This window comes from Microtus pennsylvanicus, chromosome 12 (genome assembly GCF_037038515.1).
Source record: "Microtus pennsylvanicus isolate mMicPen1 chromosome 12, mMicPen1.hap1, whole genome shotgun sequence".
Lineage (NCBI taxonomy): Eukaryota > Metazoa > Chordata > Mammalia > Rodentia > Cricetidae > Microtus > Microtus pennsylvanicus.
The window spans coordinates 64,262,555-64,289,393 of NC_134590.1; the positions used below are offsets into that span (position 1 = coordinate 64,262,555).

At 42.5% G+C, this 26,839-nt stretch overlaps 1 protein-coding gene across 10 annotated transcripts in view; it reads left to right on the forward strand.

The window, feature by feature from the left end:
• Positions 1–26,839, forward strand: part of Prr14l (proline rich 14 like) — a 74,464-nt gene that overhangs the window by 35,908 nt on the left and 11,717 nt on the right. For 2 of the 10 annotated variants that reach the window (XM_075944029.1, XM_075944023.1), the window contains 3 exons: positions 3,606–3,677; positions 4,556–4,727; positions 5,344–5,450. In XM_075944029.1, coding sequence (XP_075800144.1) covers positions 3,606–3,677; positions 4,556–4,727; positions 5,344–5,450 — 351 coding nt within the window. The other 8 variants (XM_075944027.1, XR_012907316.1, XM_075944031.1 and 5 more) reach the window with 8 other exon arrangements.

Genomic DNA, 26,839 nt, shown 5'->3' on the forward strand with positions numbered 1-26,839 from the left:
TTCAGGGGTTCACATTACATGCCCTGGGATGCTTTGGGGACTTGGTAGAATTCATAGTGAAGTGGACAGAAGTTCTTATGGTTTCACTGTTGGAGATAAGGAGAATAATTTGATGATTATTATTGTATCTTCTAAATGAAAATAGGAGAGGACTAGACTGGGGTGTAGCTTAGTGGTAGAATTTTTTTTTTTTTTGGTTAGTATAAGACCCTAGGTTCAGTCCAGCTTAGAGGGAAAAGGGGGTAGGAACTTAAGGTTTAAAATTTCCTGTTTTACTAGAGTTTCTAGAAGGTGAGAGTATAGCTTATGTGAAGAACATGCTTAGCATGAGTTAAGTTGCTGGTTCAATCCCCTACATGAAAACAGCCTTCAAAGAATTGCCTTAGATAAATTTTTCTACTGAAATTCTTTATATGAATAGAAACTAATTATCTCTTGCTGTTGCTACAGTTGAATTTTTTTTATTTGTTTATCCATTTACTTTTGGTTTTTCTAGACAGGGTTTCTCTGTATAGCCCAGGCTGTCCTGGAATTCACTCTGTAGGCCAGGCTGACCTCGAACTCACAGAGATCCGCCTGTGTCTGCCTCCCAAATGCTGGGATTAAAGGTCTGTACTACCACTGCCCAGCTACATTAGAAATTTTTAGCAATAATGTTTCAGATCAAATCAAACCCATCCAAAACCTGGTATTTCAAAGCCAAGCTGCTGAGGCAAGAAGATTATAAGACCAGTTCAAGACCAGTTTGGCCTAAGGAGTGAGCTGTTGTCTCAAAAACACATTAAAGGGACAGTTACAAGGATTCCAATTTGGTTTCTCTCAACTCCAGTCCTGTAACTCCAGTTATTAAGGATATAACTAACATCTTTGTCTGGCTTCTGTGGGCACTGCATACATTTGATTCACATACATAGATATAGGCAAACACCCATATATGTAAATCAATCTTTTTCTTTTCTTCTCTCTCCCCCTCCCTCTCTCTCTTTCCCTATCTCTCTTCCACTCTCACTCTCTGTCTCTCCTTCCTTCCTTCCTTCCTTCCTTCCTTCCTTCCTTCCTTCCTTCCTTCCTTCCTTCCTTCCTTCCTTTTTGTTTTTCAAGGCAGGTTTTCTATAGCACTGGCTGTCTTGAAACTCATTCTCTATAGACCAGGCTGGCCTTGAACTCACAGAGATCCGCCTGCCTCTGCCTCTCAAGTATTGGGACTAAAGGTGTGCACCACTAAAACTAGTTATGTAAAATTATTAAATTCATAAATAGATAGATAGACAGACAGATGAACGGACAGACGGATGGGTGCCTCCTGGCAAGATGGTCCAGTGAGTAAACCACCAAGTCTGACAACCTGAGTTTCATTCCTGGAACCCCATAGTAAAGGAGAAAAATGAGAAGTTGTCTTTTGGCCTTCACACACATGCCATGATATACACACAATGAGCTCACAAATAGAAAATAAACATTCTAAAAAATTTAAATAATATTGGGCTGTGGTGCATACCTTTAGTCCCAGCACTTGGGAGGCAGAGATAGGCAGATCTTTATGAATTTGAGGCCAGCCAGGTCTACAAATGAGTTTCAGGACAGCCAGGGCTACACAATGGGAACCAAAAACCAAAGTAAATAAATTAAAAAAGTATCAGATTGTTTCAATTGGTGGTATACTGCTTGTATTGTTTAATATTTTGGTCTGCCGCTAGTATGTAAGTTGTCATTAATTGCTCTGTGGAACACAGGTTTTTTTTGTTTTTTTTTTTTTTTTGAGACAGGGTTTCTCTGTAGCTTTGGTGTCCCTCTGGGAACTAGCTCTTGTAGACCAGGCTGGCCTTAAACTCCCAGAGATCCCCCTGCCTCTGCCTCCCGAGTGCTGGAATTAAAGGCGTGTGCCACCACCACCCGGCTGTGGAACACAGCTTTAATCTGTGTTGTATCCCCTCCATCCCCACTCTTTCTCTTTCTTTCTGGTAGCTAATGATGACCTCCACCTCACTACAGTAGCCCCAACTCCGGATCCTCCACCTCCCAAGTGCTAGGACACAGCCCTGACCCCTTCACTGTTAGTTCCTTACATACTGTGTTGGTATTCAGGATATGAGCCTTGGCTCCTTTTCCCTTCAAGAACTCTTTCTACTTCCTAAAATAGTTTTCCTTCTCGCTTTCTATATGTGGCTTTTTATTTTGTGGAGTTTTATACATATGTAACCAAGAACTTGGGATGTTGTTTTTTTTCAAGTGGAAGGTATATGGGTAGTGTTGCTATGGACTCTACTCATTGACTCCAAAAGTGACTTAAAATCATATGCCTAAGCTCACTTAATTTTGTTTTGTTTTTTGAGACAGGATTTCTCTGTGTAGCTTTGGAGCCTATTCTGGAACTCACCTTGTAGACCAGGCTGTCCTCGAACTCACAGATATTCTCCTGTGTCTGTCTCTCAAGTGCTGGGATTAAAGGCAGCCACGACTACCCAGTTTTGTTTTGTTTTGTTTTTATTGTTTTATTAAACTTATTTATGAGCTGCACATGGTGGCACATGCTTTTAATCTTTTAATGGAGGCAAAAGCAGTCAGATCAGTGAGTTCCAGGACAGCCAAGGCTACACAAAGACACCTTGTCTCAAAAAAACAAAACAGAACAAAACAAACAGAGGTGATAGATGGACCACTTTTCCTTCCTGAAAAAGCCAAGCAACAAAACATTTCATGTATTACCGGCAAAATAAATTAATAGCCCTGAAAACAATACTTAAATCAGTTTAATTTCCATAAAGTATTTTCCCTACCACTGTGTGTGTGTGTGTGTGTGTGTGTGTGTGTGTGTGTGTGAAAGAGAGAGAAAGAGGAAGAAAGAGGAGAGAGAGAGAGAGAGTCACTCAGAGGACAGTTTTGGTGTTGGTTTCGCTTTCTGCCTTTGTGTGTGTTCCAGAAATCAGCTTAGGCAGTCACCTTGCATTGTCAGGCAGTAGGCACTTTTACCTGCTAAGCCATCTTGTCTGCCCCATTTTTCTATTTTGTTGTGACAGAGTCACCTGTTTAGACTGGCTTCAAACTCAGTATCTTATAAGGCATAACTTATAATATTTTTCCTTGTATAGATACTTTGTTGTTGTATTTGGTTTTATGTCTAATTTTTAGAAACATTTGTTGTATGTGTGCGTGTATGTATGTACATGTGCCATAATGTAATGTGGAGGTTAGCAAAGTTTTAGGGAGTCCATTCTTTTCTTCCACTCTGTGAGTTCCAGACTTTGAACTCAGGTGATCAGGCTTGGCAGCAAGCCCTTCTATATATGGAACCAACTTATGATTCCTTATGCTTGAAATTGTAAAGAATATTAACATGTGTACTTACCAACTTAATTAAAAGGTTTAAGTCCCAAAGTCATTCTTGCTCCTGTCCTTTCTTTTCCGGTCCTCTACTTTTCTTGATACTCTCTCCAGTTCAATTAGGAAGCACTTTCCTGTTAGCCTTGTCCTACCCAAGGCCGAGCACATAAGCGTGGCTCCTGTTTCTTGGCTGCACCGTGTTCCAGAGCCTCAGGTAGCATCAGAGCCTTTGTTGTTGTCCCGCTCGCATAACCTGCTGCTTTGTGCTTGTGCTTTTACTTCAGCCACAACACCATACCAAATGTGCCTCTTCCAGGCATGGGAGCTGTCCACAGCACCAACAGCAGTCACCTGAGGTAAGCCTTGGCACACCGGCTTCAAGTGTGGATGGGTATGTGAGAAAGGGCAGGGAGAATACATTTATTCTAGTGTTCTTAGATTGCATGAGTTAGGCATGTCACAACTCTTAACCTCTTGTCTCCTTAATCTTAGTATTTATAGGTCTCAGATTAAACATTTCTGAGATTCAGTTGGTTTTATATCACAGAACAAGGAATAGGGTTGTATAATTAGCACCATTTATTTAGCACAGAATTCAGTAGCCAGTTTACTAGTATCTCAAGCTGTTCCAAGTCCTGTTGCTTCACCAGCCTCAGTCCTGGTCCCTGAATGGGGCTGGTCTCATCTGAGCAGTGTTCATTTGTCTGTTCACTGACTCTCTCCTCTCCAGTCTCCACTCACTAAGGTACACATTTCTTTAAAACTGCTCTAACCCCTGGAAAGGACTGACCACGTTCTTAGAATTTTGCACATGTGTAGAGCCAGGTTGTGTCTAGAGGTAACTAGAAAGCAGGTGGCTCAGAACTAATGTAGGCTGGGTGATAGACTTCTCAGTCGGTTAGTTGCCTGCCTTGCTAGCGTGAGAACCTGAGTTTCATCCCCCAGAACCCAGATCAGTAGCCTGCATGGTGGCACACACTTGTAATTCTAGTGTAGGCAGGAAGAGACAGGCAGATCCTGAGGCTCACTGGCCAGCCAGCTTTAGGCCATTGAGAGACTCCATCTCAAACACAAGATGGATGGGATGGCCAAGGAAAGACATTGTCTTAAAGTTTTTTCCTGGCCTCCACACACACAAGGACATGAACATGTACAGAAAAACTAAGTAGAAATGCTGGAGGTAGAAAGCACACCTTACACAGATTTTATCGTCATTCTGTCTCCATGGTGCTAGGCTGGAGCCTGTGTTCCCTGCCTTGGTGCCAAAGGCTTGCCTGGTGACAGAACCAGCTGTCAGCAAGCTCCTGCTCTCAGCCTCTGAGTTCCAGGTCCCTGGGTTTGATGAGCTAGGTGATGTGTCAGCGGCATGCCCCCGACCACAGAGCAGCCCTGCAGAAGAGAAAGAGGTAAGTGCAAGTGCCAGGGTCTTGGTGGCTTTGGGATTTCCATTGTTGACTCCCATCACAGGGTTCGTGTAGGCTTGACTCTGGCCTTGGCTCAGTAGCTGGGAGTTCTAAGGTAGGAATTTTCCTGCTTGGCCAGGAAAGGAGACGGTGGGTTTATGGGGTTGTTACCTTTATTTCAGTTTCTTTCCCGAGATGGGGGGTCTTACTGTTTTCTCCTCACTGCCTTTCAACTTCTGAATTCAAGTTGTTCTCCTGTTCCACCAGGCGGGAGCAGGTTAGCTTAGTCTGTATTTTTTTCCAGAACCATTTTTCTCAGCAACAGCATTAAAGAGTGTTTATAGAGAGTCACCTTGTGCATTGAAGATGAGTAAATGATACTGTCCTGTAGTTCACAGCATCGCCTGTCTCCACTGATTGGGGACTTTGATTGTCTCATTCAGAACCGTTCAACTCTCTGTTTAGTAACTGAAAACGCCGCCAGAGGAGGAAGGGGAAATTTGTCATTAGCTACTTTTCAGGCTTATCTGTAAAGTGAGGAAGCGATGTTTTGAGTATACGGGCTTTATTTTAAAATAACTTAACATTTTGCCTATTTTTATTTTAACCCTTAAAACAGGCTGAGCCAGAGAAGAGACCAAAGAAAGTCTCACAGATTCGCATCCGGAAAACCATTCCTAAACCAGATCCCAACCTTACCCCAATGGGCCTGCCTCGGCCCAAAAGGTGAGCTTCTCTAATGCAAAGTGGGTTCACTATCTTGGAAAATTGCCAAGCAAAGTATACTTGTCCTTAAAGTGATTATGTAATCTGAGCTATGTTTTTACTTCTAGGAATTTATGCCAAAGAATTCCATGATTAATATGGTTAAATGTTTAGATGCAAGATATTTTAATACAGTGATCATTTTTATTGTTCTTATGCTAGGTATTGTATGTACATAATCATAGCTTAACCATTGAGAAACCAAGGCAGGAGGAATAACTTTGGGTACAAAGCCAACCTGAGCTACAGTGTAAGGTCCTTTCTCAAAATAAACAAAAGAAAGGTGCTGGAATTCCATGATGAGACTCTGTCTAAAAAGAAGACAACAACAAACCCACATACAAACCAGAAAAAGCAATCTATTTTTAAAAATTTTTTTAGGCTTATTGATTTTATTGGTATGTGTGTTACCTTGCATGTATGTATATGAACCACGTGTGTGCCTGGAGCCCTTAAAGGTCAGAACTGGAATTATGTATAGTTTATGGGCTATCGTACTCGTATGGCTGTTGGGAACCAACCCAGGTCCTGTTTACGTAAGACAAGTGTTTTTAACCTGAGCTATATCTCTAGTTCCCCAATATACTTTTTTGTTTTATTTTGTTCTCTGTGTAACAGCTTGGCTGTGCTGGAACTTGCTTTGTAGACCAGGCTGGCCTCAAACTCACAGGGATCAGCCTGCCTCTGCCTCCTCAGTACTAGAATTAAAGGTGTGCCCTACCACACCCAGTCCCTGAATATACTTTATATTGGGTATTTTATTTTATTTTATTTTATTTTATTTTTTTTTTTTTTTTGGTTTTTCGAGACAGGGTTTCTCTGTGGCTTTGGAGCCTGTCCTGGAACTAGCTCTGTAGACCAGGCTGGTCTCGAACTCACAGAGATCCGTCTGCCTCTGCCTCCCGAGTGCTGGGATTAAAGGCGTGCGCCACCATCGCCCGGCTATTGGGTATTTTAAGTTGGGCATTGTGGTGCCCTCCTGTGATCCCAACAGTTGGGAGATGGTAAAGGAGGAAAAAGAGTTCAAGATCATCTTCAAAGTTCTCCAAACCTCAGTTCTTATGCCCCAAGTTCCAGGGAAGTTTTCATTGGTTCCCTTAAGTAACTTAAATTAATTAGTCTTAGGAGCTTCTGCTAGTCTTATCTGTTGACCAAGGACATACCCCAGTGGGAATAGTGCTTTCTAAAGTCTCAGGACCTGCCTGACTGGTCTCCCTATACAGCCCAGGTTGGCCTTGAACCCACAATTATTCTGTCTTAGCCTCCAAATGCTGATATTACAGATATATGTAATAATTTATACTTCTTTTTTTTGGGGGGGGTGTTGGGGCTTGAGGCTTGGTTTCTCTGTGTAACAGCCCTAGCTGTCCTGGAACTTGCTCCGTAGAGCAGGCTGACCTCAAACTCACAGCTTTCTGAGTGCTGGGATTAAAGTCATGCACCACCACTGCCCGGCACTATCACCTTCTTTATTGACTACCCTCTTGTGCCGCCTTGAGAAACGCTCGGTGTCTCAGGTGCCCCACATTAAGTGGTGTTCACTATCAGAATGGTTTAACTTCTTTTACTGTTTGCCTGATCTGAAAGCCTTGTTGATAGAGATAAGTAATTGGGAACAAAAAGGCTTTAATGATACAATAGCCTGTCTTCGTTGTTGTTGTTGTTGTTATTTTGTATTTGTATATAGAGTAATGTGTCTTATTATGGCATGGTTATTTGTTTCTTTATACTCCATTAGCATTCATTCCCCTCTTGTACCCCCTCTTGTACCCAGCTGGTGCCCTGCTCCCCCAGGAAGCCCTCCTTCTGTCTTCATATTTCATTACCCACAGTTCCTCATATTCCTCACAGTCTCATCCTCTCTCAGCATCTCCTTTTTTAGTTTTATGGCCCTCATTTGTAATGTGAAGTGTGTGTTCTGCATTCAAGGGAAAGTCTGGTATTTGTCTTTGACGTTCCGGCTTATTTTGCGTAATGAATTCCAGTTACGTATGTTTTTTCTTTAGTTAGCTTTTTTCCTTTAGAGTGCCAGCTCATAAAAAAAACAACATAAAACTTAATATTAATTATAAAAGCTTGGCCTGTAGCTTAGGTTTGTTTCTAACTAGTTTGTTGTTGTTGTTGTTGTTGTTTGGTTAGTTTTTTAGAGACGTGGTTTCTCTGTAATTTTGAAGCTTGCAGCTGGCCCCGAACTCACAGAGATTCGCCTGCCTCTGCCTCTCTGGAGTAATGGGATTAAAGGCATGTGCCACCACCGCCTGGCCCTAACTAGTTTTTAAAACTTAAATTAACCATATTTTTTAATCTACGTTCTTTTACATGGTTTGGTTACCTTTACTCTGTACTGCTCATCCTGCATCCTCTGCATCTGGCTTGTGACCCTGCCTTTCTTCCTCTCCAAGTCCTCTCTGTCCTCAGAAGTCCCATCTAACCTCTTCCTGCCTAGTTAATGGCCGTTCAGCTTTTTATTAAACCAGTCACAGTAACACATCTTCACAGTGTAAAGGAATATTCTGCAACATTTTCTTAAATAAATGCATAATTTTATTTTTCTTTGCAAACAAAATTCCTTTTTGTTTGTGTATACAGCACATTTTCTTCATTATGTTAATGGATGTATAGGCTGGTTATTGCTTAGCTGTTCTGAATAATGCACCAGTGAACATGAATGCACAGATGTTTCTGGTGTCACTTAGACACATGCAGGTATATATCTGAAAATTCTATAGTAGGACATATGGCATTTCTTTTTCTTTCTTTTTTTTAAAAGATTTATTTATTTTTTATGTGCAATGCCTACATGTATATTTGTGTGAGGGTGCCAGAGTCCCTAGAACTGGAGTTACAGATAGTTTTGAACTTTCATATGGGTACTGGGAATTAAGCCTAGGTCCTCTGGAAGAGCATGCAGTGCTTAACTGCTGAGCCATCTTTCCAGCCCTAACATATGGCATATCTATTTCAGTGTTTTGGAAAACCTCCACACTGATTTCCATGTTGACTACAGAAGTTGGTACTTTGACCAGCAGTACATAAGTATTTTTAAAGATTTATTATTTTTTATTTTTAATTGTGTGTGTGTGTGTGTGTGTATGCACAAGCACACATGAGCGCAAGCATATACAAAAGCCAGAGGGTTCTGATCCCACTGCAGCTGTAGTTAATAGTATGGGTACAGGGAACTGAATTTTGGTCCTCTATACGAAGAGCAAATGCTCCTGACTGATGAGCCGTCTCTCTAGCCCCTGTTGTGTTTATCTTAATTCCTCACATTCTCACTTTTTGCTTCCCCGTGTCTCTGTCACCTGTGGGTAATTTTTTTTTCAGTTGTTTTTTTCTGTAGCAAGCAACGAAACCAGGTTCTGTCAACTGCGTGTATGACAGCATATTGTGTATTGGCATAAAGTGTTTTCTCGTGTGGATGCCCCAGGAGATGTCATCTTAGTGTTCTCTCCCTGCTTGGCTGCCACTCACACTTTTTACCCTAATAAATAATGCCACTCACTCGCCCCCCCCGTCTACCATCATCACACTTCTTATTTGGGTCTTTGAGAAAGCCTTTTTTTCTCCCATGTCATTTCTTTGGAAGATTGTGGACTCTAGGCGATTCTTCTGATATCTGAGTCCTTTTATAGTTTGAATTTTGTAGTTCAAGCTGTCTGACTCAGTGTCCCCTGCCAAATTGAGCAAGGACACCGGCAACCACTAACACTACTCAGGAGACGTATAGGCAATTACCAGGGTACCCAAACCTATTAGGCATGTCCAGCCTAACATCTTTGGACGTTCTGGGAGTAAGTGGGCCAGGTTGGTCCTGTGAACATTCAAGAAAGTTATTGATCTCTATGTGGTGGGGATCCCTTTTCTATAAATCTCCTGTCCTTGCCAGTCTAGAAGTAGCAGCTATTTAGCTGATAGGAGCCAGGTAGAATCCAGTGGCTCTTGAGTGTTAGGCAGGAGTATCATGGTGGTGTCAGGAATGGCTTTGAGTTCTTTGCTTATATTACTTTGGACCAGCAGACAGTCCAAATGTCCTCATCTCCTTCTGTCCAGTGTGGAGTGGCTGTTGCCTTTTGGAGCTTATGAGAAGTGGATAACTGCCTAGACAGGTAGACTGCGACACCCTTTGTTATGTCTTCTTGAGGAATTGCTCCTTTTATTAATTTGTAGTATCCTTTATCTCTTCTGATTCATTTTGGTTTTTGATCCACGTTATCAGACATCAAATTAACTATATCAATTTGTTTGTTTTTTCTTTTTTGATGCATTGTATTTCCGCTTTTTTGTTGTGTTTTATTTTGTTTTGTTTTTCAAGACAGTGTTTCTCTGTGAGGCCTAGCTATCCTTGAACTCACTCTGTAGACCAGGTTGACCTTGAACACACAGAGATTCGCCTGCCTCTGCCTCTCAAATTCTGGGATTAAAGGTGTGCCTCACCACAGCTGGGCATATTTCTGCCCTTAAAATTTTATTTTATTTTATTTTATTTGTATGGATGTTTTGTCTTAAGTGTGTTTGTGCACTGTACGTATGCTTGTTGCCCATGGAGGCCAGAAGAGGATTTAGGATCTCCTAGGACTAGAGTTACAGACGGTTGTGAAACACCATGTTGATGCTAGGAATCAAACCTAGGTCCTCTGCGCCAGCAGCCAGTGCTCTTATCCACTGAGCAATTTCTCCAGCCCCTTGGCTTTGTATTTTTGACACCTTGACTGTGATGTATTAATATGATAATATGTTGCAGAGAGGTTCTCTGGTTGTGCTTATTTGGGGTTCTAAATGTCTCTTGCATTTGAATCTCTCTTTAAATTAGGAAAAATGATGCTATATTTTAATGAGCCTCTGTATACTTATGTTGTTAACAGTAGACTCACAAACTTCTGGCTCTCAAAATCCTTTTGCTCCTCTTTCACAATGTTCCCGAGCCTTAGATGCAAGAGTTCTATTTTAGATGTATCTATTGGGTTTTGGTACTCCATGGTCAGTTGTTTTTTGCATTTAAATCAGATACATTTTTCTGTAATGGTCTGTCTGTTGCAAAAAGAAGTTTCTTTGGTGACTAAGAGCTACACTTACCTATGGGTATAAGAGTATTTAGGGTGCAGTTAAGAACTGTGCTGCTTGCTGAGCGGCAGTGCCGCACGCCTTTAATCCCAGCACTCAGGAGGCAGAGGCAGGCGGATCTCTGTGAGTTCAAGGCCAGCCTGGTCAACAGAGTGAGTTCCAGGATAGGCTCCAAAGCTACAGAAAAACCCTGTCTCAAAAGAACGAACAAACAAAAAACCTTAAAAAAAAAAACTGCTGCTCAATGGGGTACTAGTACTACACAGCAGAAAAAATAACAGCATCTTGAATTTTGTAGGCAAATGGATGGAGCTAGAAAACATCATTTTGAGTGAGGTAACCCAGACCCAGAAAGACAATTATTACATGTACTCACTCATAAGTGGTTTTTAAACATAAAGCAAAGAAAACCAGCGTACACAATCCCAGAGAACCTAGACAACAATGAGAGACATACATGAATCTAATCTACATGGGAAGTAGAAAAAGACAAGTTCTCCTGAGTAAATTAGGTGCATGGGGACCTTGGGAGAGAATTGAAAGGGGAGGGAGGCAGGGAGAGGAGCAGAGAAAAATGTAGAGCTCAATAAAAATCAATTTTAAAAAAAGGAAAAAAGGAGAAAAAGAACTGTGCTGCTTTAGTTAAAGTGGCAGAAATTGCTCCTCTGTGATCTCTGACCTGACTAGCCTGGGAAGTTAGGTTTCTAGTACCAAGCATGATCTCCGTCTTCTTAAGCAGGCTTTAAGTCCAATTAGACAGCTGTTGGTTACCACCAAGGTGTGAGTGCCACTATCTCACCCTTAGGGCTATCTTGCCATGCTGCAAGTTATTATGGGTGACACGCAGTTGGCTGCGACTGGAAGCTTACAAAGCACCTTGTGGTACTATAAAAGCTAGTCCTCGGGCCTTTCAGGTCAGATCCAGCATGGATCCTCTGAGTTCTGTGTCTGCAGTGCATGGTGTCTTCAGTAATAGAACCTTAAGTTCAAACTCTGGGAAGCAGACAAGAACAGTGGCAATACCCATATTGTTTTGGGACTTTCTTGATCTCTCCTGCTCAACAGCTCGTAAGAGGGTTTCTTAAACCTATTTCTAGTCTTGGTTTTGAGTTTTCATTTCTTTAGGCAGGATCTTCATGCCTTTAACTCATTCTGTAACACAAACAGGCCTTTAACTTATGACTCTCCTACCTCAGTCTTCTATAAGAACTGGGATTACAGACCTGTGGCATTGGGACCAACTGAAAGGTACAGGTTTTTGCTTTGGTTTGGTTTTGGTTTTGTCTTAAGATAGTGTTTCTCTGTATAACCCTGTCTGTCTTAGAACTCAATCTGTAGACCAGGCTGGCCTCAAACTCACAGAGATCCTCCTGCCTCTGCCTCCCTAATGCTGGAATTAAAGTCAAACACCACCATTTCCCAGCTGAACAATACAGTTTTTAATAAATTTTTGCCTGGGTCTAGAAAAGCCTGGGATAAAACCGGACTCTCTGAACATAGCGGACAATGAGGACTACTGAGAACTCAAGAACAATGGCAATGGGCTTCTGATCCTACTGCACGCACTGGCTTTGTGGGAGCCTAGGCAGTTTGGATTGCTCAACTTACTAGACCTGGATGGAGGTGGGGGTTCCTTGGACTTCCCACAGGACAGGGAACCCTGATTGCTTTTCGGGCTGGGGGGGGGGACTTAATTGGGGGAGGGGGAGGGAAATGGGAGGCAGTGGTGGGGAAGAGACAGAAATCTTTAATAAATAAATAAATTAAAAAAAAAAGAAAAACTAACTAAATAAATAAATAAAAACTCATTAAAAAAAAAAGATTCTTTTGGGTGTGGCTGGAGAAATGGCGTTGACCGAGAGCACTGGCTACTCTTGCAGACGGCCCAGGTTTCTTTCCCAGTCCCCACATGGTGATTTACAACCATCCATAGCTCCAGTTGCAGAGGTTCTGATGCCCTCTTCTAACCTCTGTAAGTACCAAGCAGACACATAGTGCACATACAAACATTTAGGTAAAACACTCACACAAAATGTAAAATGAATAAATCAAGTAATATGTTTGGGGGGAGATTCTTTTGGGTTTTCAGATGCAATCTTTTTTTTTTTAAGATTTATTTATTTATTTACTTATGTGAGTGGTGTATCTGCATGTATGACTATGCCAGAAGAGGGCATCAGATCCCACTATAGATGGCTGTGAGCCACAATGTGGTTGCTGAGAATTGAACTCAGGACCTCTGAGCTCCCCAGTAATCTTAACTGCTGAGCCATCTCTGCTCCCTGAGATGGGATCTCTTATAGAGCACCTTGTCCTCAAAGTAGCTATATACATTTAAAACTGTGGCCCATATTTCCAGAGTACCCTTCCTAAACTAGAAACTAGACACATTTTTTATTGGAGCAGTTTGGTTATGACCAAATTAGTGTACATGGGCTCACATGTATACCAAATCATGTAGTATCTTACATTTATTTATTTAGTTTTTTGAGACCGTCTCACTGTGTAGCCCTGGCTGACCCACAGTTTGTTATGTAGACCTGGCTGGCCTCAAACTTAGAGATCCATCTCCCTCTGATGGAATTAAAGGTATGTGCTACTGCCACCTAGCTGATCTTAAATTTTTCAAAACAATTTTTCTAGATTTTTTTAAATCTTCATCTCTGCATCACATGCTTACCTAGAGTCCATAGAGGTCATAAGAGAGCATCGTGTCCCTAGAATTGGGATAATTGATGGTTGTGAAAGACCATGAGGTTGCTGGAAAGATAACTGGCTCAGTAAAGAGCACTGGTTTTTCCTATAGAGAACCTTTGTAGGGCCCAATTCCTTGCACCCCTGTGGCATTCACAGCCCTTTGTGCCTGTTGCCTGGGGAGGCCAGAAGAGGTGGGGGTCAGATCCCCTGGAGTTCCAGACAATTGTGAGTTGCCAGTGGGAGTGGGAACCAGGTTCTCTGCTAGAGAAGCCAGTGCTTTTATTTTAACCATTGAGCCAACTCTTCAGACCCCATTTTTAATTTTTTGTTTGTTTTGTTTTTAGAGACAGGATTACTCTGTGTAACAGGCCTGGCTGTCCTGAAACTCACTCTGTAGACCAGGCTGACCCCGAACTCAAAGAATTCCGCCTGTCTCTGCTTCCCCAGTGCTGGGATAAAAATGGCGTGCGCCAACACTTCCCGACTCCGTTTTTAATTTTTAGAGGAATCTCCATACTATTTTTGAGGAGACTGGAAAGAACAAATAAGAGCCCTTGATATGATACTCTTCTAGGGACCCTATATTTGTTCCAGCACCCATGTCAAGTGACCTCCATCTCCCTCCCCAAAGTATCTGATGCCTTATATCATACACTCACACAGACACACACATGTACACATGAATAAAAATGTTTAAGATCTTAGCAGATAAACACGCATGATACTTAAAGCAGTGCACATGCCCACCTGTCGTCAGACTCAAGGGAGGTGGTAAAGAGTTCCTGATTTTCACTTTCTGGATCGGGTGGTACTGTGGTTTTTTTTTTTTTTCTTTGACTTCAGCTTAATTGATATTACAAACACTCCTGTGTCAAGTGTTTGGAGTTTTTGATTTAATTTTCAAATGTTAGGGTTTTTTTCTTTCTTTCTTTTTTCCTTTTTGCTCTTGGAGTTTGTGCGTCTTATGGAAGTTAACCCTCTCTCAGGCGTGTTATTTACAGGTACTCCTGTTCCGCTTGTCTTTGCTCCGCCGGCTCTTTGTTGCACAGAGCTGTTGATCACATTATTCACGTGTGCTCTTGTGACCTGTTTGTCTGCAGTCATACATTCAGAAACATGCTTAGCCACTTCAATGGCATGAGACGTTCCCCTGGGGCTTCTGATAGTTTCCTAGTTCCAGTCTAGTGCTGACCTATACTCCTGTCTAGAGTCTCAGCCCATGAGTCTTCCAGGTGAGGAGAGACCAGTTTTACCTTTTTACACCTGGAGTTTTCCCTGTACCACTTAAAAAGAGTTTGCTTTCTACACTGTGTGCCCTTGTCAACTGTGTTGAAATCATTTGACTGTAATAGGTGTGTGAATTATTTATTTCTGTATCCTCCTCTGCTTTATTGTTGCTTTGGTTACTCCAGATTCATAGCATTTCTTAGGGTTTTTTGTTTGCTTGTTTTTGAGACAGGGTCTTGTCATGTAGTTCTAGTTGGCTTGAAACTCATATCCCAGCCTAGCCTCAAACTTGGTGCAATCCTGCTTCAGCTGTGATTATAAGCATGCGATATCGTGCCTGGACTTATGCGTTGTGTTTTAAAGTTGAGTATTGAAACTGGGCATGTTGGGGCGTGTACATTTAATCCCAGCAGAGGCAGGTGGTTCTCTGTATATTTGAGGCCCACCTGGCCTACGTAGTGAGTTTCCAAGTCAGCCAGAACTACAGAGTGACAGCTTGTCTTGAGAAACCAAAAAGAAAGAAAAAGAATTATATAAATAAATAAAATTTAAAAATTAGATATTGTAATGCCTTCAGCTTTGTTTTTGTTTGTTTCTTTCTTTTGCCATGCTGGGGATGGAAGCCAGGGACTTACATATGCTAGGCAAGTATCATACCACAAAGCAATACCTCCCGCTTTGTTTTTGTTGTTTGTATTTTATGTTTATTTTATCTATTTGTATGTTTGTCTTATCTGTGTCTGTCGGTCTGTCATCTATCTGTGTGTGTCTTGTCTATCTGTGTTTGTCTCTGTGTGTGTCTCTTTGTAAGAGGTGAGGTTGTGGGCATGGGGTGTCCTGTCATTCTCTGCTTTTTTCATTTGGGACAGGATATTTTCTTGAACCTGGGACTCATGGAACCAGTCCTAGCCCCCTTGTCTTCAGGGCCAGCACTTAGTCCCTTCCATGACTGCTAGGATCCACAGTCTGCTCCTCATGACTGAGGGCAGGTGCTCTATAAACCGAAGAGCCGTCCCACCAGCTCCTTTTTTCCTCAAGATCGTTTTGTAAATCATCATTCTTCTCTCATGGATCTGTGTGGAGAATGAAGAAAGACAAATCAACAGCATTTTTTTCATTAATATTTTGAAATAAGATTTGTCAAGAAGGGCTGTTTTGAAAGACTTTATGGACATTTCTCTTGTGTCAGTTGTATAAATAAATTAAAGATTAATACGTTGATTGCCCCAAAACTGTCTTCTTCTATAAATGTGGAAAGTCCCTGATGAGGGTGTAAGGTTACTCTGTAGGTGTTAAGTGGCAGTTTGATTTAGCTCTTCGGATTTTTACCTTAGTATCATGTATTGGTTTGCGTACAGTCAGGATATAGAAACTATATGACATTTTAACATAATATAAAATTTCAAACAATAATAGGACAGTAAATGTAATGAGGCTTCCAAAGGGTGTGCTCAAACTGAGGAAGAAAGAAAGGACATACTTGGGAGGATCACTAACTCCCCATGGTTGACATTGAGACTGTGATGACGAAGCTATGGCCGCAACCCATTGGGTGACTGGATCACAGAGGCCACAGCAGGCAAATAGGAAAGAACCACATTTTGGAACACATATAATATATTTATATATTATATAATTATATAATATAATTATAATACAGCTGTGATACAAGAGCTGGAATCTGTGATGTTTATTACAGAAGGGCTACAGAAAACCCTGGACAGGTGTCTTTGAGACTGGAGGACCTTCTCTGCAGGGTAGGGCTATTCTGTTACCAAAGGACTCTGCTCTGGCCACATAGCTAAGGTATAGACAGACGTTCAGGGGGTGTTCAGGTGACTTCCAATCGCCCCCATATATGTGTGTCACTATGGGCTCATGGCAGAACTAAAGGAAAGCTCTCAGAACTGGATGAGACGCACCCTCATCCTGTGTTGTTCTGCTAACACGTAGCTGAGCGGGGGCTGGAGAGATGGCTCAGTTGGTAAGAGCATTGCCTGTTCTTCCAAAGGTCCTGAGTTCAATTCCCAGCAACCACATGGTGGCTCGCAACCATCTGTAAAGAGGTCTGGTGCCCTCTTCTGGCCTGCAGACATGCACACAGACAGAATATTGTATGCATAATAAATAAATAAATATTTAAAAAAAAAAAACACCTAGCTGAGCGAGCTTTGTATCGGTATGCAGAGGAAATGCTTCAGCAGCCCAGGAGTCCAGTACCATAAAGCAGATCCTGATGCTCAGATTTTGAACTTAGGCAAAATATTTTGATAAGGAGCACATTTCAGGCAACAGTAAAACACTGACACATTTTCTTTCCAAGAGGTTTTTTGTTGTTGTTGTTTTTTTACTGGGGATGGGGTAAGCCTTGGAGGTTAATTGTGTTACTGATCTCACAGAGATCCCAAGTTTTGTTCTCAGATTCCATGTGAGGTGAGTTACAACCACCTGTGTTGCTCCAGCTCCAGGGGACCTGACGCCCTCTTCTGGCTTCTATGTACACCTTCACTTATAAACAGACAGACACACACTTAAATAAATCTTCTTAAAAGTATAATGAACCGGTTGTGGTAGCCCATGTCGGTAGGGTTTGCTGAAGGAGGCAGAGGCAAGAGGATCATGAGTTCTAGGCCAGCCTGGGCTATGCATCAAAAAAAAGTATAATGAAATAAATAAAAGATTTGAAGAAAGCTGGAGAGATGAGACAGCAGTTAAAAGCTCAGTATGTTCTTTCAAAGGACCCAGATTCAGGTCTTGACATCCATACAGCAGCTCTCAAACTTTAGCTCCCCTCCAGGGTACCCGACACTTTGATCCTCCCTGGGCACTGGGCACCACATGGTGCACACATAGGCATACAGGCCAAATATCATACACATAAAGTAAGTTGTCTTTAAAACAAAATTATTAAAAAGATTTGAATAAATGAAAATTTATGTGTTCTGATGCATTGGTTGTATAAAAGATAAAGAAGTAATAACCATGAAAAAAGTTTGTTTTGTTTTTTTGAGACAGAATCTCTCAATGTAGCCCTGGCTGTCCTGGAATTCATTTGTAGACCATGCTGGCCTTGAACTCACAGAGACCCACCTGCCTCTGCCTCCTGAGTGCTGGGATTAAAAGCATTTGCCATCACATCCAGCTAAGAGGAAAAATTTTTAAAGGAATGAAATAAGAGTGCTAGTCTCAGAAATTTAAAATATTAAGTCTCTGGCTGGAAAGATGGCTCAGAGGTTAAGAGCACTGACTTCTCTTTCAGAGATCCTGAGTTCAATTTTCAGCAGCCTCATGGTAGTTTACAACCATCTATTATGGGATCTGGTGCCCTCTTCTGTCATGCAGGCATATATGCAGGCAAAACACAATGTATATAATAAATAAATAAATCTTCAAAAGAAAATTAAGTCTCAAAAATTAACTAGAACATAAATCATAAATTGCTAAAACAATAGAAAGTCTGAAAATGAATACCAATACATAGTGAGATTTAGTGTTTGGTGAAGATGCCTTCTCGGTTCGATGGTGGAAAACTAAGCTTTTAAAGTAATTCTGTTGGGATGGTAGCCATTTTAAGGATAATAAAGCTGTTTCTGTATGTCTTTATCTCAAACATATTCTCTACTAATCAGATCTTAGTGTAAACAAAGCAATCTAAAAACATTTGAAGAAACTAGGAAATTTCAGGTTGGAATGGGCTAACTATGATAGAAATTTGTGAGTCATAAAAGACTGAAAAATATACTGCATAAAAATAAAGAAGCTCGGGGGCTGGAGAGATGGCTCAGAGGTTAAGAGCATTACCTGCTCTTCCAAAGGTCCTGAGTTCAATTCCCAGCAACCACATGGTGGCTCACAACCATCTGTAATGGGGTCTGGGGCCCTCTTCTGGCCTGCAGGCATACACACAGACAGAATATTGTATACATAATAAATAAATAAATATTTAAAAAAATAATAAAGAAGCTCTAGAACCAAACCTAGTGGCACATACCTGTAACCTTAGCACTTAGGAGGTGGAGACGGCAGGATCAGGAAAGGCTAGTCTTTGCTACATAGGAAATTTGAATCAGCCTAGTCTACATGAGCCCCTATCTCAACAAAATGAAAGAAAGTATTAAAGTAGGTTGTGGTGGCACAGGTTTGTAATCCCAGCACTTAGGAAGATGTGGCACGGTAGTGAATTGTAGCAAACTTGTACTGCAGAGTTGAGACATCCCAAAAAAGCAGGAGAGGCCAGCAGGGGGATTCGTTGAGTAAGGGGGCTCCCCTGGCTGGCTTCTCCCGCATTTTTGATCTGTATTCAATCCCTAGAGCCTGTCACCTTGATTTAGCATAGAAATAGTAAAGGAGACCCTGTATCACAAAGGAGGTTTAAGAGCTGGGTTTAGAGTTGCATGCCTTTAATCCCAGAACTCAGGAGGCAGGGCCATTTGGATCTCTTGTGAGTTTTAGGCTTGTCTGCTCTACATTGTGAGTTCCCTGTTTCACAAACAAAGCAAAAATAAAAATCACAGTATAAGAACCTGGCAGTGGTGATGCACACCTTTAATCCTAGCTCTCAGGAGGCAGAGGCAGGTGAATCTCTTGAGTTCAAGGACAGCCTGGTCTACAGGCAGGACAGCAAGGGCTACAGAGAGAAACCCCGTTTTGAAAAACCAAATAAATAAATAAAACGTCTTTAAAAGAAAGGGAGAACCAACTCCCCAAATGGTCTCTATCCTTCCCACTAGCACCATGGCATATATGTGTGTATATACATTCTAAATAATACATTTATAGGTGCGTGTGTGTGTGTGTTTGCGTGTATGTGTGTTTGTGTGTAGCTGTGTCCCTCTTTGTTTATTGGGGCTGGTGACATGGCTCAGCAATGTTCTTGCAGAGGACCCAAGTTCAGTCCCCAGCACCCATTCGGTGGCTCACAGCCATCTGTTACTCCAGTTTCAGGGGTTTGATATTTTTTCTGACCTCCTCAGGCTCCTGCATGCATATTGTACATATACATCTAAACCGAAATGCACACAGAAAATGTAAACATTTGCATATTTTAAAGTTACTACTTTAGAGAAACCAAATGTCAGTCAAGCACAGTGACATGGTTATAGTTTGTACTACTAAGCTAAGACAGGTGGGTTGTATCAGTTCAGGAGTTGAAGGCCAGCTTGGGCAACATAGCGAGAGCCCAGCTCAAATAAGGAAATAGTTCTCAGTGGTAGAACTGGTAGATTACTCAGACCAAATAGTTGATACTGGACACAGGGTACAAAAGGAATCCCACATTTTTCCTCCATATACTTAAAAACGGAGAGAACAACACCAATGAGCATATCTATGGAGCAGAGCACTAGAGCTAGACGCACACTGGACTTAAGGAAGTCCAGTGCTACAAGGCTTACACGGGGAGAACTAATGATTGCTACGCCATCACAGGAAAAACATGAAAGAAATGAAAAGCGAGTTGCATAATCAAATTCAACATAAAATAAATTGCACATAGTTAGGCATGGTAGCACATACCTTTAATCCCAGCAGCCTTTGTGGGATCACTTGAGTTCAAGGCCAGCTTGCTGTGTCTACATAGTTCCAGGACTAAGAAGTGAGATCTCTCATAAAAGAGGAAAAAAACCCAGTAGATGTGAACCAAAAATAAACATATTTCTCCCTCCCCAGTGACCACAACAACATTAAAGAACATTACCCTCTCAACCCTGACAGTGAGCGAAAGGGGAGGAACTCTGAGGAGGTCAGCCATTTTTGTGGATCGACAGCCTGGATCCATGCTACCAGGAAGGGCTGGCAACCCTAAGCTGAGGTTCTGGTTTACAGGGGTCCCAGGTTGGTTGTTTAGTGCCTTTACCTAGAGCACTGACAGAAGAGTGCACAACCCCTCCTCACTCTGCACCTGCCAAGTGATGAGGAGCTCCTCGGAGCCCCGAGCTGCAGCCTGGACCTGGGCAGCTGGGACCACACACTGGCAACCATGGAACCTGCATCTCAGTCACTAAGGGTGATGACAAGGTCTGTAAATCTGTCCTTTCCTGAAGGCCTATGTGGCGATAACTGCGTCTGCCGCTCTTGTTCTACGCTTACATTTGGCAGAGCAGGATGGCATTGTATAACCATTCTTTAACATTTATTTATGTGTTTGAATGCTTTTCCTGCATATATCTGTGTATATATGCACGCCTGGTATCCAAAGAGGTCATAAGGGAGTGTTGGGTGCCCTAGAACTGGATTTATGTATGGTTGTACATTATCATGTAGGTTCTGGGAATCAGACCTGAGTCTCTGCAAGAGCAGCGATTGCTCGGAACTGCTGGTGGTCATGAAAATGAGGTCAAGTGGCTTGGGCGGTACTGGCGATGCTTGCCCACCCACAGCTAAGAGTATTTGGATCTGGAAATTAATGAAGAGATGTGTATTAAGTGTGACAGTGTCCTCAGCCCCATCCACAGGATATCCACATGAGGAGGTTTAGCCTCTGCCAGCTTTGAGAACACAGTTAAGCTCTATCAGGAGGACTTCACTGGCTAGCACCTGGTATCCTACATTAATAACTGTACGATGTGTTTAGTGCCAGTATCTCCTAGGAAACAAACAAGGGTAGCATGCATTGCTTCTGGCTTCAGCTGGAAAAATATCAGGGTAGCATGTTGTGGGGGGGTCTGCCCAGCACCATTTGGTGTCATCTAACCAGGGCCCTAGAAATAGCCTGTGGAGATCCATCATCTGAGTGTCGGAGGTGGATTCCAGTTCAGATCTGCACCATCTCTGATAGTCTACCTGTATCAACCCATTTCCCAAGATGTCAGCCGTGTAGCCTAGAACCCACGAGAGCTAGCGTTCTGTGTTGATGATGGGGATGTAGCCTCAGGAAATACCAGTGGCCAGAATTCTGCCCGGGACTTCCAAAAAAATCGGTAAGTTTTAGTTTGACAAAAAATGCCTCAAGACTTTGCCAACTCCTGAGAGGACCTGAAAAAGCACCCTTGACTTTCATTTAACATAACTCATTTCTGTTGAGACTTAAGAAAAGGTGTGGAACCACACAGCCATTTTCTGTTTTCTGCCCTTGACACAGGACCTGGGTAAAACCATAGAACACAGTACATAGTAATACCACAGGTTCTTCTACAACAGGGGATGGTGTTGTGTTTTGGGGGTGAATGTAGTGTTCATTCATTCATTCATTTTTGAAACGGTTTCTCTGTGTGGTAGCTCAAACTGTCTTGGAACTCTTTGTAGACCAGGTTGGCCTTGAACTTTCAGAAATCCACCTGCCTCTGCCTCTTGATTACTAGGATTAAAGGCGTGCGCCACCACGCCCCGCTGAATGTAGTATTTATAATTGTGATCTATGTATGGGAGAAGGTCTGTATGTGTGCCACATCTTAGTTCATAAGCACATTCAATTTTGTTTTGTTTTTATAGTTATATTGTGAATTGTCTATAAGTCTTGCTTCCCCAAATTGTAGCTAATTCTTGCATTTAAGATATTTCAAAGTTGAATAAATTTTCTCCCCATAATGTCCATTTATTTAGAATAAAGGGATGTCTCTTCCTTCTCTTAGGGATACAAAATATATGTAGGCTGGATGTTTTGGTGCATGCTTATAATCCTACCATTTCAGTCGTAGAGATCAGAAGGGATCAGGGATTTGAAACCAGTCTAGGCAATGTACCAAATTCAAGGCCAGGCTGGCTGGGCTGTATGAATCACTGTCTCAAAAAATTAATTGGGGGCTGAAAAAATGTCTTAGTGGTTAGAGCAGTGGCTGCTCTCCCAGAGAGCCCAGGTTGCATTCTCCGCACCCACATGGTTGCTTACAGCCCTCTGTGGTTCCAGTTCCAGAGTACCTGGTACCTTCTTCTGGGCTCCATGGGCATACATATCAGGTGCATCCACATACATTTGGACATACACATAAAATTAAAAATGCAGAAGTAAATATTAAAACCCAAATGAGAAAAGAAAGACTTCCTGAGTGCAGTGCCCCAGTGGGTGAGGTGCTTTCGTGCATGCCTGACAACTTGGTGTTGGCTCCTGGAAGCCTTGGTAAGACGGAAGGGGAAAACTGACACACAAAGTTGTTCTCTGACATCCAGGTGCGTGAAATGAGCCACCCATGCTCTTACATACGCGTTACACACACACACAACAATTACAGCTTAATTAAAAGACATAAACCTTGCGCTGAAGAGATGGCTCAGTGGTTAAGAGGTACTGAGTTCAAATCCCAGGCATGATCCTTTAAAGGGAGAATTGTCACTGGCTATGGGCCATACTTTTTTAGGAAGGATATAAGCCTATTCTTCAGCAAGGGGCAACAGACAATAGCTGTGTCTCTCAAGATGAGTACAGTTTATCCATGTACTACATATCTATGGTATTACGTTGTCACAGTATAGAAATCATGACCTGAACGTAGTGGCACGCACCTTTAATCCTGCAATCAGGAGGCAGAGGCAGGTGGATCTCAGTGAGTTCAAGGCCAACCTGTTCTACAAAGTGGGTTTCAGGACAGTCCGGATGTACTAAGCGGACAAACCCTGTCTTGAAAAACCAAACCAAAACAAAAATAAATCATGACCTTAAAGGTTGGGCAGACAGCTGAGGTGGTTTGCAACCTTCCTAATGCTGCCACCCACAACCATAGAATCATCTCATTGCTGCTTCATAGCTGTCATTTTGCAAATGTCATAACCTGTGAAGGAATGGTTCGATACACGTTCCCAAAGGGGTTGAGAGGCACTGATGTAATCACATCTCCCCAGATTGTTTGCAGATCTGCAAGTCTATGACCCTTGCAGGGGCATCGTGATGCCAAACCAACCACTTTATGCCAACAAGAAGAAATCTTGTCAACGTCACTTAGACAAGTCTGTTTTAGCAACAATTATAAACAAACAAACAAACAAAAAACATTTTTAAGTTCAAAGCAGCTGGGCAGGCTGACATGTACCTGTAATTCATGCTCTTGGGAGGACTGAGGTAGGGGTTTGTGAATTTAAGGATAGCCTGGTATTACATTATCACAATATAGAAATTATGATCTCTACGGTGATGGCGCGTGCCTTTAATCCCAGAAATCAGGAGGCAGAGGGAGGTGGATCTCTGTTAGTTCAAGGCCAGCCTGGTCTACAGAGCAAGTGCCAGGACAGGCTTCAAAGCTACAGAGAAACCCTGTCTGGGGCTGAGGGGAGAAGGAGAGTTTAAAGGGTGTTAACTTTTGTTAACAACTTACAGTAAAGTAAACAAAAGACTCAGTTCCACCTCCAAAATCACAGAATCGCAGGCAGCAGTCACATCTGAAAAGACCTCAGATAGGAACCAACCGGAATTCAGTAATCACTTGAGGCAACAAAAGTGGACCAAAGCATGAACAGTGCAGCGGGAGGCACCAGGCAGATTTCAGATGGCACTAGCTACGTAAAATGGTTTCTTCATATGCTGGATGGAGTTGAGCCCAGACTGTCATGCATGCTAGGCATGTTCTATCTCAGCAACATGCTTTTCTGACTTCTATGTTCAGTGTTCTCTTCATGCTGCAGGAGGGTTTGTTTGTTGCAGTTTTGACAAAGTTAGGGCCGTGTGCGACTCCACCTGTTCCTCTCGGTTTTGGGCTCTGTTTTATTCTGAAAGGCTTTGTTCAATGTTTTCTGCTGTTCACTCATTGGGTTTTATTCTGCTTAATCTATTATTCATATTTGGAGGGTTTTTTGTTTTGTCTGAGACAGGATTTCTCTGTATAACCCTGGCTATCCTAGAACTTTCTTTGTAAATCAGGCTGGCCTTGAACTCACAGAGATCTATCTCTGCCTTTGCCTCTACAGAGCTGGGATTAAAGGCGTGCAACACTTGGACTGTCCGGGGGTTTTGTTTCTTATTACTATCTATAGTTTTAGAAAATCCAAACTCAGAGACAGTCTGGCATGTACTAGACCCTGGGGTTGATTTCTAGTGTGTTATAGCTCATAGCAGAAAGGTATCCTTGCGGTCAGGAGCCAAGGAATACTATAGAGTCACACTGCACAACAAACCTCACACAAGAGATTTATTAGGAAAGACGCGAGGGTGGTCTTCTCAGCAAAGAAGCACCAAAGAACTGAGCGGGAGGCAAGCTTTATGTAGGGTTTGGGGCGGGGTGGCCTGGGATTGGTGGACTTTTGTGATCTGATCTTGGGGCAAGCTCGGGGAATAGTGGTATTTTCTGGCCTGATCTTGTGCTTTTATTATTTTTCTTTCCTTCAGGGCAGAACTTGACTGCCCGTGTCTCAAAGGGCCAGAAATAGTCTTTATGGCTATTACAGCAGTATTGGAGTGGGCCTGTCCACTCACACATAGAGGGACTTATGTCCCTCCCCTCACCCCCCTCTTTTTTTTTACTATTGATAAAAATAATCATGGTTTGGGGAAAGGGGGAGACACTATCATTAGATTACTTCCTTTTGTGTGGAAACGTCAGAGTCCTTGAGGTAAGCTTGATTTTCACACACAGGGTATAATTGGGAGTTATAGGCCTCTGACTCCATAGCAGGGGGCCAGTAATCCTGTAATAGCAACTGATTAAAAGTCTGCTTAGAAAATTTTTGGACCTGTTGAAGAAATCTAGAGAAGAAGTTTTCTTGGGTTTTGTTTTTTTGTTTTTGTTTTTTTTTTTTTAGATCCACTGACCAGAGGCATCAAGCTGTTTCTTGCAGTTTTGTTTCATTTTGTTTTGTTTTTTGAGGCCATCTAGAGTTGCCCAATCTTGGTGTTTCCTATACCTGACCGGCTGACATAGTAGCAGCATCCCCCCTGAGGAAGAGATGAAGACCACCTCTCTCTGCTCTTAGTAAATCTCAGCCTTGCCAGTTTTGTAGCACTGTGGAGGCCAGTGAATCTGTTTGGCCCTGGAGGGTAAGGGTGGTCTGAGCCACCTGTTGGAGATGATGAACTGAGAGTCAGTAGCTAAGGCAGCAGTCAGTCCTGTTGCTCCAGCAGTTATACCCAGGACTGCAAGAAAGGGTGGGTCCTGAATTCTTCATTTGTCATGCCATACTCCCACAAACACGGCGATGGCGACCGATAAGCCTTCCTCACCAGGTACCACCCCTAGTTTTGGAAAAAGGAACTTCAGGGTACCAAATCCCAGCCCACTCAACGTGTAGGCGGTGGTAAACTTGAGTGTTGCAGAGAATCAAGGTGTGAACGTTTGGACGTAGTGGTTGGGTGTTAGGGTAGTTGCAGTCTGGAATCCAGTGTGCCATAAAGTGTGTTCCTTGAGGAGCAGTACCAAAGAGAAGGATGCGGGAGAGGTAAGGAGTGATACTGATATTTAATAGGCCAATGGGCAAGGCCACAATTGGTGGTCATGAATTTACCTGGGAGGGACTAACAACCAACATCCTTCAAAGTAGCCAGGCAGTGTTATTCAGTGAGTGTTATGTAGAGGTCAGGATCTGAAACAAGAGATGGGTACATTAGGGAGGTGAGAACTGTGTCAAACGACACTCAGTGAACTGAGTTAAATGATCCTCGGTACAATAGTCTTAAAGGGGGCTGGAGAGGTGGCTCAGTGGCTGTTTTCCCAGAGGTTGTGAGTTTGATTCCCAGCAAGCGCATAGTGGCTCACAACCATCTTTAATGAGATCTGGTGCCCTCTTCTGACTTAGAGGCATACATGCAGACAGAACTCTATATCCCTAATAAATCTTCTTTTAAAAAAGATAGTCTTAAAAGATTTCTTGAGAATATAGACACAGTGAAATTGTAAGGATCTGACACTTCACACCAATGTACACAAAATAAAAAAGTTAAATAAAACCATTTTAAAAAAGGTGGGAGAATTTGTGGTATAGGGCTTTAATCCTTTTCTATTTTGAGAGTGTTTGCTTAATGAGTAGGAGACATGTACCCTGACCAAGCCATTCACCCCCACAACCTCCTGGCTGATTTAGACTGGGTATAGGGAGGTAAAAGGGGTCCCATAGCGGAGTAAGAGCGATTAACAGTTAAGTAGGAGCTGCCAGTAGGCTGAAAGCAGGCACCAGGAAGGGTTGATTTGGGCAGCCTGTCACTGAGAAGGGAGAAAAGGAAACCAGGGGTGCTGAGGAGAAGACATCAGGAAGGGCATCAATAGCCTGATGGGGCCTAAAGAAGCCGCAGCATTGCAGCTCTAAGGATAGGGAAACAAGGTTAGATGAAGTGGGCTAACCATAACTTTAAAAACATGGCTAGGGGAACATCTGCCTCCAGAAGGACCAGAGGGGCACCAGATGCTCCGCAGTCACTTCCATGGTCTCAGGGAAGCTTTCACACCTGTCAGATTGTACACCAGTTGTCACTAGTGGACGGGGTGCTGAGTAAGCCGGGAAGTGAGTCT